Raw genomic sequence first — 15,182 nt, 5'->3', positions numbered from 1 at the left:
AGAGGAAAGGGGGACAGGATCGACACGTCTGTGGCCAGCTAGGTGCTCAAAGACCAGGTGGAGAGGCGGCGGGGAGGCGGCGGCCGCTGAGAGGCCGAGCTGTTCGCTGGGCTACCTTCCCGTTCAAAGCTGGCTCCCTGTTTTCACACAAGAAGACAAGTACGGCTAATCCCACCGACTCAAGAGAGAGAGAGAGAGCCTCCACCTGAAACACCACCCACTACTCATAAAACACCGGAGGGTTTAATGAGAGATCGCTGGTTTCTTTCATTTAAAGTATTCTGTCTGCGCTCTACAAGACAGGGCTCGTCACCGAGTGACTGACAGGCAAACAGGTCCGAGTCTAGACTGCCATAATGTGATTGTTTTTGTCCTTTCAGTCGCTCAGACTTTAACAGCAAACACAGTGGGCGGAAAAAGTTCCTGCTGTCACTTAGCAACCAACACCAGGCTGCGACAACCGATCCGATCCAATACTGACTCATAATTGTACCATTCGTTATGCCAGGTCTCTGAAGAATGTATTATTGTGCTTCCTTAATCCCGTGAAAAGGTCACCGAGCGAACAAACAATTTATGGACAGGCGGATGAATTATTTAACGGCCCGGACCAAAAATATTATAGGAAAGAAAAGATTTTCCCCCCCTGGAAGGCGATGAATTATTTAGTCTTTATTACACGGCGCACTCAACCTCAATATCTGATAATGTCATCAGCTCCAAACACGGCCCAACCCTGCGTAATGAACGGTCAACACAGGTGAAACAAACAATCACTAGCATTTATTTTGAGCCTCGGAGGGCCGTGTGAATCCCAAGAGAGCGTCTCAGCGGCTGAATAAACACCCTCACAATCCCCCAAATTAATACGTTTTAGTACACACACGGTATACATGCAGCACACGTGAACAGATGAACACATCATCTCCGCTTGCTCTCTGAAAACAGCAGCCACGAGGACCTGAACCAGCAGCTGCTCTCCGCTGGTTCCTCAATGAAAACCATCAGCTCAGACTCACTGGTGGCAACTGGTGAGCTCCCACTGCCACCTCTGTCCATCTCACACCAAGTGTAGAGGCGATAATTGCCTCGGTTTGTGCATCGGAGTCGTAGTGGGTATGGGTTATTTATTAACGAGGAGTAAAAGGAGTTATTAGATGTTGAATTTATGGCCTTTTACTGGAGTTGTACCAAACAACTGTGTTCATGTGTCAATGTTCGCTCTGAAATAAGAAGGCTTTTTAATAATCTATTCATCAACACTCAACGTAAAGCTGTGTGCAAAGCCACACTGCTTCACTCATTCATTTAATTCACATTTAGTTTGTTGCAGAATTAATTTCACTCAAAGTGATTGGCGTTAATTCATTTTATTTGTGATATTAAATACATTCAACCCCACTGTCCTCACTCTGATAACTCTGGTAGTTTAAAGGTAACTGCGCCACGTTATTTGTCATTTATCAATACGTGGGCTTTACCGATTAGCGTGTGTTTCGTCTCATTGCCAATCATGTATCGATCATACAGACAAGAGACCGTGTTTCGGATTATGGCACAGGTTAACGGTGTAAATCGCCAGTAAACGCATTTGTTTTGATTAATCGTGAGTCCGATACGTTTCACTTGAATGCCGTCGTTGATAGGTAGTTTACGTTCGCCAGACTCCGTTACAAATCGGGCAATTTTAACGTTTCCTCCATATCGACAAACCCACAAACCCCGAACAACGTGTGACATTCAGATTAGACAATTCACACATTTAACTAAAATTCGGCCGGTAAGACATTTCACCAAGCAGCGAAACAATCCAGCTGGAGCTCAGTTTATGGAGACGGCTAACAAGTACACACTGTGCGTTGCGGCATCTGACTGGGAGACAAACAGCCGAACCAGGCCTGAAAGTTACTGAATTAAGCTGCAGTTTTAAAACCGCTGCTGTTTGGTTCTTCGGACAAACGCCGAATTGAAGCCCGGCCGCTTACAATTTGAACACGGTGTTTGTTTGCGGGGTGTGTACATCGGCCGACGAGCAGGGCGACGTTGTAAGCAACGTCTGGCGTTGGACCGTCTCGCGGCTAGGCTAACGGTTATTACCTGACGTTGAGGATTGCTAACGGCTGAAAACGGCCAAACACCGGCGCTGTCACGCGCCAGCAAGAGACGCGTTTGCCGCTAAATAACCCGCGTTACGTGCTCGCGACTGCCCGGTAACAGCCGGGACACGATGCCGCAGATATGTAACGTTGCCTTACCGCTTTGGGTTACAATCGGTGCACAGCCGTAGTCTCTACCGGAGGTGGAGGAGCTAGTGTTTGCGGCGGAGAGTGAAGGAGAAGCGGCGGAGTGCGGCGGGCAGGGGGAGAGTGCGTCAGCGCCTTACGTTACACACGTAGGGCGTTGGAAATATGTCACGTCTTGTCGTTGCTGGGGTTTTTTTTTTTTTTGGCGTTTGCACGGAGTTTGTCTGACAGTTCCGTCATTTTCCTCACATATCCTTGTCATTTTTCCTCACATATACTTTAACACTGATGTGAAGTCTTTATACTGTTAGGTGGGTCGTGTTGGCTGTGTTTAAATTAGATCATTAAAGCGACAGGGAGTTGATTTTAAGGCTCAGTAAAGAGCATGTGCGGCGGATGCCCGGTGATATAAACCGAGTGAACCTCGAGTTTACCGCGAAACTTTTCAGTGTTTCACTTCTTCAAAGACCATTTGATTTGCTCCACTATCACACCGGGTAGGCAAACTCCGCTTGCAAAAACACGAATAACGTTAATCTCCTCTTATTTCGCTCTGCTAACTCAACAGTTCACATTATGTGCACTGCTCCTGACTCACAGTATCATAGCAACGAGGAGCACATTGCAGTGTTCCCGCTAACACGTAAACACACGTAACGTAACAATGAACATTAATTTACACACTTAAAGCAGTCATTTAGCCGGGTCAAAATGTAACATAAACAAACAAATGCAACATAAACAAACAAACAAACAAAAAAAAATGCGTATCCGGTGTCGATATTCAAAATAATAGAGCTAAATAGCTTACGAACGGGAGCGTCTGTTTCCAAATGGTGGTGCTTTTATTTCTGTAGGAAAAGCCTCTGCACTTCCGGTCTGTGACGCTAGCTCAAGCTAAAGATGCTCTAACTTCTGTAGGTGTTATTATTAACTCTTAACTTGTTCTGAACACATTTAATTGTATTTATTTAATGTTTATTAATGGGTTGTTGTCAGCCCTTAACCTAACTTGTTCTCTGGGTGCTCTGATATATCGCTGATGAAGAAAGGAAAGTCATGAATGGTGATTTGAAACTGAATACATGTAACAGGATACTGACCTCCAGGTCTAAATCTCTTTCCTCCACGCATTTTAGGTGCTTTTGGTGTAAAATGAACCATCAGATGAAATATTTGGTTGTTATTACTGAATACGTGTCAAGGAGCACACAGTTACTACACTTTGTGTCTCAGTGGCAGAAGATGAATCACATGTAATTAAGGTTTCATTATAGTAAGTGAAAATAATGACTGACCTTTAATGGAAACATCAAAGAACGAGTGGAAATCTGCAATTACTCTAATGATCATCATTCTTTTGGAATAACAGCAACCGATTACATAATATTAAACATACATAAAATAGGTTTTAATAGTATTTCCAATAACGTCTAACACTGTCGTTATGGGAAGTTGTTACTGTTTTAGTCATTGTTGTTGGTGTAAGTTGCACTCCCTGATAACTGTAATTACATGTGAAGGCTGAAACATCCGTGTGGATTAACCAGGACGGTGCCAGGTGAGTGAGGCAACACAAAAAGAGATCCTGTTCCTGTAACTGGGGGCGGCTGACACAGGCAACTTTTACCATCTCATCTAAAATTCTGACTTTCTTTGTCCACTATACTGCGGCATCCAGCTTCTATTAATGGAATACCTGTCAGTGCTGGTAGGCAGCAGAGGAAAGCTTCTCACAGTTGTTATAAAACATGTTTAAATCAGCAGTCCACATAGTAAGCAAAAGTGCTCTTTAATGTCTAAGAGATGCTGAAGTTAATATTCACCAATTCAGACTAATTCTAGCCTACATGGGGCCTCGTTCAGATGTACGTGTCGGTTTAACTGTGTTTTTCTTTTCCAGCCTAAAATCAGAGCCGGCTGACTGAGCGAGGGCCGAGAAACTGATGAGGACGTACTAATGGAAATGGATGATAATGGCCTACAGAGCTCTTGCTGTGATACAAGATGGTCACAGCAACTGTCAGGCCTTCCTCACAAGCTCCTGCAGCGTCTGATGCCTTTCCAAAGGGAGGGCGTGGAGTTTGCTTTATCAATGAATGGACGGTAAGCAGTGCCGCTGCTCGGTCAGTTCACAGCTTTATAGTGTGTTTTTAAATCAGTCACATTTTTAAAAGCTGTTTAATGTTAAGAAACTCATAAGTACAGTATTTTAAGTCCTTTTAAAATATAAAGGGTCAGCATCAATAGTAGCAAAGACCCCTAAGGTCAGCAAACTGACTCATTAATTTAAAGTATACATAAATATCCATCTAAACTTTGCCACCACAAGCTACTACTCATATCAGGGTATTAAGTGTCTGTAGCAGCTAAACCCCTGAATGTGCTGAATTGAGCAGTGGTGTGTTTTATTTCATGTGAGTTCAACTTTTTGTTTGTAAGAGGAAGAATATGTTTGAACGTTGGTCACTGATATGTTTTGATTTTTCACTTCCTGATGATGACGATCATACTTTTTGGGCAGAATCAAACCTACAGATCTGTAGTGTAACACGTTCTTCGTTCTGTTGCTGCTGCATCAATGTGTGATTTAGTCCAACAGGAGGCCATGTTTACATTTGCCTAACGTAACCATAAAGTAGGCAGTCCCAAAACTCTGACTTCCAACCAAGCTACAACACATTACGATGGCACAAGAAGCAAGTAAAGACACAGAGTGAATATCTTCTAAATCCAGAAGGTCAGATAGTGCCCAGCTTGTATCTTTTGAAAACAATTATCAGTTCATGGGAAGTTTCTCAGTTGCCCTTAAGTCCGCGAGTGTTTGGCTGTGTTGAGCATTAGCTGCAGGAGACGGACCAGGACTTGCCCATTTCCTCCTCTCCGACCAGTCGATGTACGCTCGGGTTCTCGGTAAGGTCAGCACAGGGGGAGCCAATCTGAGCACCGCTGCTGTGATGCGGAGCGGCCATATTGATTCAGAAACACTGGGAGGCACTGCTTTGTTACACGGGTGGGTCAGAAGTCAATTGGCTCTTGCTGCACTGTGTGGACAGTTACCTCAGTCAATTGGCATTATTGTGACAGTAAGAGCAGCGCTTCTCTCCGGAGACAGGCAGGAGTGGCATTAGCACAAGCTATTATAGGTAGAGGGAGCCGGGAAGTAGAATAGGCTCTGACATCATGGTTAGGCTTGTGATTTAGTTTGTTCTTTTACCCTGAATATCACAATACACCTTTTAAAATAACTGTATTCTGTATGCCAGTGCCACACAACCGCAGGTGTTTCTCAGGTGGTGTGTGACTCTTCCTACACCTGTGTGATGATAGGTGGAATCTTGTAATGCAATTCTTAAAACATCTTTAATAATCTCGCCTCCACGAGTTGGTTGAAAAAAACTGTCTGCGTCTGACTTTTCTTTTTTTTTTACACACGTTGAGTAATTTGCAACAAAGGTCACCAGCTGGAATTAAACTGGAGACAGTTGCAACCATGCGCTGTAACAATTCGTCTACCAAGGCACATGGCAGCTGACTTTTTAACTTAATTTTCCTGTTCCAGTTCACTCAGGACGTGGGGAAGAAAGCCAGCATCCTCACAAGTTAAAGATCCATGGAGGACACACGTATCGTTAAAGAAGGAGTATTATTAGTCCTTGTACTGCATCAAAGAGCTAGTTGGTCCAGGAATCATAACTATGATGAGGAAAAGGATGGGAAGAGGATTTATCTTCTCGGGAAAGGGGGAGCCCACCTCTTGCCAGTCATTCTAAAATCGTAATCACCATGACTGAAGGCTCGGCTTTACCCGTTGTTTCCCCCTCAAAAAATTTGAACCGGATGTGTGGAAATAGTATAGTTTCCAAAATGTGGAACAGAGAGATGAGGTGCCAATCTGTGATGCAATAAATATGTGTTTTTATTGCCAAAAGTCTGTATTTTCATCATTATTGTGATAATATTGTGTATGGCAATCATTAATCATGAAATTTTCATACCGTCCCATGCATTCAGTAGATGTTCTACTTGTGAATGTAGCATAACAGCCTTGGAAGCAACGCTTGGTAATTACCTAGTTAGCCAGACGTGCCACCATGTTGCCAAACTGATCATCCATTAGCATTAAAACATGTTTAAGAAGCCAGATTTTCCACCTCCTAGTTGCTACATACTATAAAAGCAGTAATGTGAGATAATACAGTGACTAACAGGTTATAACACTTAATTTGACGGCATTTTAAGTCCACAGTACTGCACCCCTTAATCTCAACTGTCTGCATTCACATACAGACCGACTGTCAAGATGATTGCAAACTAAAAATGATAATTTTATTGACAGTAATGTTGAACTTTCTATGTATTTGAGACACCCTGCTGTTCTTTATTTGTTCATTCAATATCCTTGAAAAGAGCCTCGAATTAAAGCAGCAGTCTTTTTTTTTCCCCTCTTGATGACTCATTGTAGAAAAGGCAGAAATAACTATATTTCTACCTACAATAGCTCGAGTAGACCAGAATGCAATGCAGCTGCAGACTTGTTGGATTTTTTTTGAAGGAGTGTAACATTTCTGGGAAATGTAGGATATCACTACCTGAGGTGGAACTAGACGAGGGAGGCTGACAGACAAAAAAAAATAAATGGCAGCCCTTCGTTATACAATAACTCCTGAAATGCACTGAACATCACAGATTGATGTCGGATATCTAACAGTGTGGGAGGATCCGTGGGCGGATTTTTCCTTTAAATCTCATAGTCATTGTGTCTTTTCACATCCAGAGCATCAAGAGTACCGAACCAAAACATCAAATGTTGTTGCAATTCCAATACTTATGGAGCCCGTTGTATCAGTCTGTGTAGGAGGGTGAGTGAATTTTATGGAGTTAGATGAGGGGTAATGTGGGAAAGTTGTTGTGCCGCATGACAATAAAAACCCATGAGATGTGGTTGATTGTATTGTTTGGAAAGTTGGGCAGAAGTGTGCCATTTGAGTGCTCATATCTGTATATATTCAGCATTTCTAAAATCTGTCAAATCCAGTGCTCTGAGCGGGCCTACCCAGATATTGAACAAAAACATCAATTTAGAGTAAAAGTACATCCAATAAGACCTCTTGGTCACTTCCATTAAGGTGTTGACTGCGGCTTGTGATGCACTGTATGTCCGCCCTGCTCTGATTTGTCCAAAGTATTATTGCAAGTGACTGCTTGTGCTTTTATTGAATAAGGCCTGCTCTGCTGGTACGAGAGGAGATCAATAAGCAGACTGTGTTGTCTCTCGCTGCCATGGTCAAATTACTGAGAGAAGTCCATTCCAGAGATGCAAGTTGATATATTTAGGCCACATTTGTACAGGCTTATAAGTATTGCAGGTAATATAGAGACTGTAAACAGACTGCGGTTCCATAAAATCATTTGTTCCAGTGCGGGAAAGTACAATTGAGCTTACGTCCCTGTTAAAAGTTCTTCCATGCAAAATAAATTAGGCACAACAACTTTTAAGGTAGGCTCTGTAATAGTGTAATATTAAAGCCCCTACAAACTGGATTTCAAATCATCAGTATTTCTCTAAAATCTTAAAAACTTATTTGTTTATTTCTTAGCTTATCTGCTTCACCAGGACCCTGTGGGTGTGGTTTGATCAGATTTGACTGATAGTGCCGGCGGCATAAAAAAAAACAACCAACCATTAGATGTGTAAAATCTGTCATGTGAAATAACCAAAACTGTTGCTGCCTTTCAGGGCCTCAAACAGTTGATTTGATGTTTGTTTGCCTGGACATATAATCAATAGATGAAAATAGTTTATTATTAAAGAGGTACTCTACACTTCCATACAGTTGGGGGACTTATGAGAGACATTAAAAATAAAGAATGGCCAAAACAAACAAAGATATCCTCCTGACTTTCAGTCTTTTTGGGTTAAGCTCCAAAAACACTGGAGCCTGCACTTCCCATAATCCTCTCTGACAAGAATGTGCCAACATCATTCAACGCTCAAACTCAATTCCCAATTTGTAACACAGGCAGAAAGCTCCCTATAGAGCCACAAAGGACATTATGAAACTGTTTTCACAGACTGAGTACTCCTCCTCGTGACTAGTAAACTGATCTGATCTCCTTGTGTAAAATCAGTGGAGTGCCTCTTTAATGCAGACAAAAGGAGACTCAGCACACACATCAGTATGAGAGCTGGCGAGTTTACAGTCATGGGTTAATACAACAAAACCCCCACTTTCACCACTGCCTCCGTCAGCTGTTACATAATGTTTGCCCCTCCTTATTGCTGCTTCAGCCAAAAACACCCTGACCCCTAGTTTTTTTAACGACAATAGTGTTTTAATGTCTTGCAGCACGTGGGTTGGCCGTAGTTAAAAATACCGTTTATTCAGGTCAGTGTCAGGTCACCATTGAGATCCAGCAGTCTCTGGACAAAACAAATCACATCCGAAGGAGGGACGCTGGGTCCTGTATCGTCGTAAAGATAATGTCTCTCCTGTATCAAAGTGCCAGTTACAGTATTTGCTTTCTAAGGTGCTCTAAATTCCATTTCATCCTAATTAAGCACATATTGGTTTTAACCAAAGTGGGTATTTTTGTGTCATGAAGACAGCAGGAGATGCATTCCTATTATACAGCATGAAAAATTTAATTTTAGCCACCATCAATAACCTGTTGCCTTAATAGCCGACTGTCCGTTATTTGGCTAGTATCCATTCAGGGATCTAAAGAAAAAGGCTTTTATAGAAACAAAGTTTAGATGCTGCACATGATAAATAAAGCTTGTATCCTGCTGGGTGGGTTTGTGTGTTACAGAGAAGGATTATGCTGGTGGGAAACACTTTTAACGAGTGCTGTAACATAAAAAAAATATGTTCCTTTAGTTTATCATCTCAAGAAACTGCAATCTGCAAAGAGAGTTAATGCATCATTAGAGCCAAACACAGCACACATTCATACATCTTTATGTACATCCTGCTGTAATAGACACAGGAGGACAATGATTATGATTAGACTTACAAAAGAAAGTATCAAGGATCATCCAAGGCCATAATGTACCAGAATATTCACAGCAACACCTACACACAACACATTCACATTACTTTGACTGTGCATTGTGAGACTGACCTTTATGAGTAACCAGCATCAGGCAGGAACCGCTGCAGGTTATCCTGAAAGATTTAATCAGGAAAGTGAGTTGTTCAAATTCACCTCAAATCCTGCACATTAGATATATCTTTAAACACTTGATGTAAGACTGTTACTTTAAAAAAGAAAGTTATAACTTCTTCTCGGAAATGAAAAATGATATTCATAAGAACACTCAGGACTTTTGCTGCTACAGCCTCATTTAATCTGGTATGACCACTAGTTTATAACATTTAGATAATGTCTGTGTATAACATTACTGAATTAGTCTGCTGACTTTATTGCTCTTCTATGCTTTTGTATTTGTTACACTACATTTTAGCCTGTTACATTTCAATAGTCGCTGTGTATTTATTGCTTTGCTTTTATTTTTTTGGTTTTGTTTTTATTTATTTATGCATGTGCTGTAACCTTTCAGCTAAAAATGCCCTCGCGTTGTTTTACTTTTGTGATAAAACCAGCGAAATATTATTCAGTGCATGTTAAATCATAGTGGCAGTAACACTAAGCACACTGACTCTGAGATGCCAGTTACACAACAATATTTAGTTAACGTTTGCTAACATTATCTACAAGAAGCTACTGTTCAGCCCAGTAGGAGACTGTAGAAACACACTGAAACATGCAACGGCTTGTTTTATTGGTTACAAATTCATTTTTTCATTTGTAAGACAATAATACTGTTATTATTTTTTCTCTCAAAAGTTACATCGTCTCACTCTGACGAGAGTTAGCTGTTGTCATCAGTCTTCTTTGCAGCATAACTGCATTTTTAATAGGTCATTGCTTTTTTTGTGTGGTTACGACATGTATGTGTTTATTTGTCTTTTTAAAACATAGTATTAATGTAGTTCATGTAAATGTCGCCCTGTGGGGGAAAATAAGCAGTAACACATGGAAATAAATCACTTTGGAAGTCATTGGTCTAAAGTTCAGCAAAAGCTTGATGAAAAAAACATCCCACTCAACAAAAGAGAAAAAGAGAGCCCGGGTGTGTGCAACTATTGTCCAACAAGTACAGGAAACTTTTGTTTTTCTATTTCAAGCATAGCTGAAAAAATATAATTAAGTGATAGATTTGGGTGAGCAGAAGTTAGGAAAAAAAACTTCTAAGCAAAACACTACTTGTGGATCTGCCCCATATAGCCAGCGCTTAAACTTTTCCTTTTAAAGTCACACACACTATTGAAATATCCTCCTCCATCTCCTGCAAGTATAAAAAAGCCTAAATCTTTTCCACGAATGTCTACTTTTTAAGGTCATTTACCGTATACAGCAAAACTGCACTGTGAACCCATAACTGTATGTGAGCTCCTTCTGGGTCCGAGCATGGCGTACTGTAGCACCCTCCGAGTCAGGCCTATGTGCAGCGTCCAACCTCTGAGCGGTTTTTCCCGTCACCACAGCGCACTACGGGTCCAGTCCTCAGAAGGGAACCTTAACAGGGCTGGAAGATTGGGGTTAGACACCGGGCCACACAACACATCACTGTGCAGAGGTCAAACCCATCAAATCATCGTAGCCAGCTTTGGGAGGTAGGGGAGCCCATTTCCTGACACTTTGTGGCTTGTGGGTTTCGGAGATAACATTAGAAAGACGGGGCGACGGGGACCGTGCCGTTGTCAGGCAACAGCACTGCAGCATCCTCGCAGTCTCAAACCGTCAAGACGACACTCAGGTTATTTAAAGGAGGATGATTAATGTGTTGAGAAATGGCAAGCACCTGCCCCAGCCGCACTCCCTCCCCAGTGTGTGAGTGTGGGTGTGTGTGTGTGGGTGGGGGTATGCGCATACACATATATGTGTATGTGTGTGTGTAGACGTTTACATGTGTTAGCATGTGTGTGTGTGTGTGTGTGCACTGCGCATATGTCGTGTATTTTTGCTTTTTTGCATATCTTTTCTTTTGTGTGCATTTTTCACACACATAACAGCCCGTGTGTGCGTGTGTGTGTGTGTGCGCATTGCGCTGACTGGGCCGGTGTGCTGGCAATTAGAAAAACCACCAGTGGCAAGGTGCACATTAATCATGTTCCTCAGCTGAAAGAGAGAAATGGGGCGGAGATGGGGGGGAGGAAGTGGAGGAGGAGGAGAGGGAGGAGGAGAAAGAATAATGAGAGACTGTGTCTGAGGTATTCAGAGCTGCTCTGTTGCACTGTTTGCTCTGACACAATGTTGGAAGCATTTATGAATAAGCAAGGTCATGACAATAGGCCCAAACCCACTGGGCAGAGGGAACCAGAGGTTGATCTATCTGCACTTTTTCCATGGGGACAACTTCAGCTGAAGGAATGTGTCGCGCTTTCATTGTTCCTTTATAATGTAGAGTGTAAAGGGGGAGCTGGGTGGCTGTTATATGGGAGCTAAAACATATCATATCAGAGACAGCCAGACAGGTGAGCTGTTACTTTTGTCCTCGGGTAAGGTTCAATAGCAGGCTGCTCTCTTGAAAATGTGAATTAAAAGTAGAAAGAGGATTAACAAAGACAGAGTTAGACAAATAGTCCAATCAGCATTATCATCATTGTCCAGACTACCGATGTAATTAATAAGCAGTGATGGTGCTGCAACTAACGATTAAAAATAGCTTATACAGTAAAACGTCGGAATAAAAGAGGAGAACCAGGCCTGAAACCAGAGAGCGCTCTCTCTTTAAGGATTCGACTGTCAACATAATACACATACTGGTCAATTGATTGGTCACAACGTGTGTGCTCACACTGAACATAAACACAAAACCCCCGATCGATTTTGTCCATTGATAATTCCAATAAAGTTTACTCAAACATGACAGCTGTGTCCTTAACAATGAACAAAAATCAAAGACATCCTTTGTGCATTTCTGCTGTGAACGGAAAGCCAGGTGGGAAAATATTCTCCAGTTACGACTACAGTAGCAACACTAGGTAAAATACTACTCTGGTAATATTAAAACAAGCTCACTGCATTTCATATCACATCTTTTGACAGCAGCCATTTGGGAAATTGGACTGCTCACACACTGCAAGTAAGCTGACCAAAATGTCTGACATGTTGATTGTCCGACTGATTGTAAAATTAGTCAGGGGTTAAAATTGGGTTTAGTATGTACAGTGTCTGCCGGGAATGAAATGAACTCACATCTGTGCCCAAGAACATTTATCTCAATTATCTCAATTTTTTTTTTTAATTTGATTTAGTCATGGATCAACAGAACGCAGCAATCCGAACGATAATGTGATAAAGTGACTGGTTTGCTGCACGGTACCAAGATGTTAAAGGACAGACATAAAACACATAACATGAAATGAACAATAGAGTCTGAAAACCAAAATCATCAGTGCCAACTCTACAGCACACGACATTTCATTAATAACCACTCTACTCCTTGTTTTTATCAATGTGATATTGAATGGAGGGCTGGCTACAAGTTAGGTGAATGCAATTAAAGATGCTCCACTCCTTCCTAAAGTTCTATATATATATATATATATATATATGTATGTATAACATATTAAATCTGGCACCGAATGGTTCGCCGACTTGTGCGACTCCTAAATGAGTATCTAATTTAGGTCAAACCTCAATTCCTCAAACCTGTCAGCAGTCCAAGAGTATAAGCTAGATTTTTGTTAGACAACTTGTCATCATGAGATACATAAACAGACATAATTAAAAAAGGAACTGACACTTTCCTGGAAAATATTAGTATTGTTTTCCTTCAGGAATTACTCTTTAGCTTCTGCATCCGCCGGCGTGTTACTTTCTTTTTTTTTTACATATTCAGTAGGAACAACAACATAAATATTGAATGACAACAACAGTTCTCAAACTGAAACACGGTCCCAGTGCAGACCTAAATTACAAGTGACACATTTGTAATATGTCCAAGAGCAGCTGAGTCTGAGGTGACTTTGCGAGCGTATTTTCTGTTGCCAGAAAGGTTTGAAATGCCGGACTGTGACAGGGGAAACAGAATAAACGCTCCTCTTATAAATGCTGCTGTGGTGCCCCTGAGCAATGCTCTCATGCTGCTGGGGCTGTTGTCTTTATATGCAAACTCTGTCTTTTTATAGCAATATGCAGGTCAGCCCTACAAAACAATTTCCTCAAAACTCATCTGATAAAGTTTTCTCTGTTTCCTTTTGTCTTACAGATGTATGATTGCTGATGAGGTAAGCACACACAACGCTGGCTCAGGGAATCTATTTTCCCCCCAAAAAATGAACCTGAGACTTCGCTGCATGCCTTCCAAATTAATTTGTCAGCCCTGTGCAGCACTCCCACGTGTCTAATCGGTTTTGACACAAGAATCATTCTGAGACCTTATTACTCTTGGGCCTCACATCAGCTCGGCCGTCATATGCAATTTACCGCAGAGTCGGTGCACGATTGACTTGTTTTTCTCCCCCTTTCGCCGTGTGTTGATTTGGTCGGTCCAGATGGGTCTTGGGAAGACGGTGCAGGCCATCGCGGTGGCGTACGCCTACAGGCGGGAGTGGCCTCTCCTGGTGGTGGTGCCCTCGTCCCTGAAATACCCCTGGATCGAAGAGCTGGAGAGGTGGATCCCCGAGCTGCAGCCTGGGGACATCAACCTGGTGGAGAACAAGAGCCACACCATGTAGGTTACCCCACCCCCATCCCTCCAAATCTCCTCAGCCAGCTTACTTTCTCATTTTATTCTAACTAGATCTATGTTGTGTCTTTTGGGACTGTGTCAAATCTGCATACATTTATTTTTTGGCCAGCAGTAACGACCTGAAAACATAGTTTTTATTATATATAACTATTACCTTTTAAGTACATATGATGGTTGTTAGCTTGTATACACATTGAGCCGATATGGAGCAACATTAGGATTCATTTTGAGTTGTGCTTCTGACCACCTGATGAATTGAAGTCAAATATTGACTCTCCTTTTAGCTTTGGTTTTTTCTCCACCAACTCTTGAGGGAAATATGTGGCTCTTTTTGCTTCTGTATGCTCACAGCTAACTTTCTGTATATCATGGGAATTCTCCACACACTTTATTCATAAATTCTTTAGATGAATAAAACATATAAGTCTGGTTTTGAAGACTCATTATCATACGTCTTATTGGAATATATTTTGATTAAAGGCTTCAAATAGACAGTAAATATGTAATTAGCTCACTTAATTTAGTTCCTTATGTCAGTTGTGGATGACACTGAGTTTTTAATGAAAGGCTAATATTGGCAAACTGATACAGTCTCAGTACTGTCAAAATGTTTATTAAAGCTGCAGTTTGAGAGCCAAAAAGTCAAACCTTGAAAGAAATGAATTTCATACTTTTGATTATACTAATTTAAAAACTAGCTGCATTTTTTACTACTTTCAGTTAAAGGTCACACGGTCAAAAATTAATCAATAATAGTTGCGATAAGACACTTAAAGGTCCAGTGTGTAACATTCAGGAGGATCTATTGGGCAAGAATGGAATATAATATTCATAGGTATGTTTTTATTTGTGTATAATCGCCTGAAAATAAGAATCATTGTGATTTCGTTACCTTAGAATGAGCTGTTTTTATCTACAGAAGGAGTGGGTCCTCTTCTACTTAGTCCGCCATGTTGAACCGCAATGTTTCTACAGTCAAAAGGTTTCAGCTGATTGCTGTCTGCAATCTCACTGCTAGATGCCACTAAATCCTACACACTGGATCTTTAATTATGATTTTCAGAAACACAAAGGTGTAGTTCTCATTTTTATTTTTTTTATTTTTGTATTTTTTTTATTTTTTATTGCCTTTATGATAGCGACAGCTGAATATAGACAGGAAAGGGGGGCAGAGA

At 41.4% G+C, this 15,182-nt stretch overlaps 2 protein-coding genes across 2 annotated transcripts in view; one reads left to right on the top strand and one right to left on the bottom strand.

Moving 5' to 3' along the window:
• The window catches only part of LOC118339833 (R3H domain-containing protein 1), a gene marked incomplete in the record, with an annotated part of 42,110 nt that extends 39,708 nt beyond the window's left edge, over positions 1–2,402 (bottom strand). Inside the window, 1 exon segment of the mRNA XM_035677601.1 lies at positions 2,256–2,402.
• A 1,725-nt stretch (positions 2,403–4,127) lies between these two features.
• The window catches only part of zranb3 (zinc finger, RAN-binding domain containing 3), a 71,183-nt gene continuing 60,128 nt past the window's right edge, over positions 4,128–15,182 (top strand). The window contains exons 1-3 of the mRNA XM_035677600.1: positions 4,128–4,349; positions 13,525–13,543; positions 13,811–13,989. Of these exons, the coding sequence (XP_035533493.1) occupies positions 4,204–4,349; positions 13,525–13,543; positions 13,811–13,989 (344 nt within the window). The 5' untranslated portion in view covers positions 4,128–4,203. The remainder of the gene's footprint in view (positions 4,350–13,524; positions 13,544–13,810; positions 13,990–15,182) is intronic.

This window comes from Morone saxatilis, unplaced genomic scaffold (assembly GCF_004916995.1).
Source record: "Morone saxatilis isolate NCDOM2014 unplaced genomic scaffold, NCSU_SB_2.0 Contig6, whole genome shotgun sequence".
Lineage (NCBI taxonomy): Eukaryota > Metazoa > Chordata > Actinopteri > Moronidae > Morone > Morone saxatilis.
The sequence above is the reverse complement of the archived record's forward strand: the minus strand, read 5'-3'. Positions and strand labels throughout refer to the sequence as shown.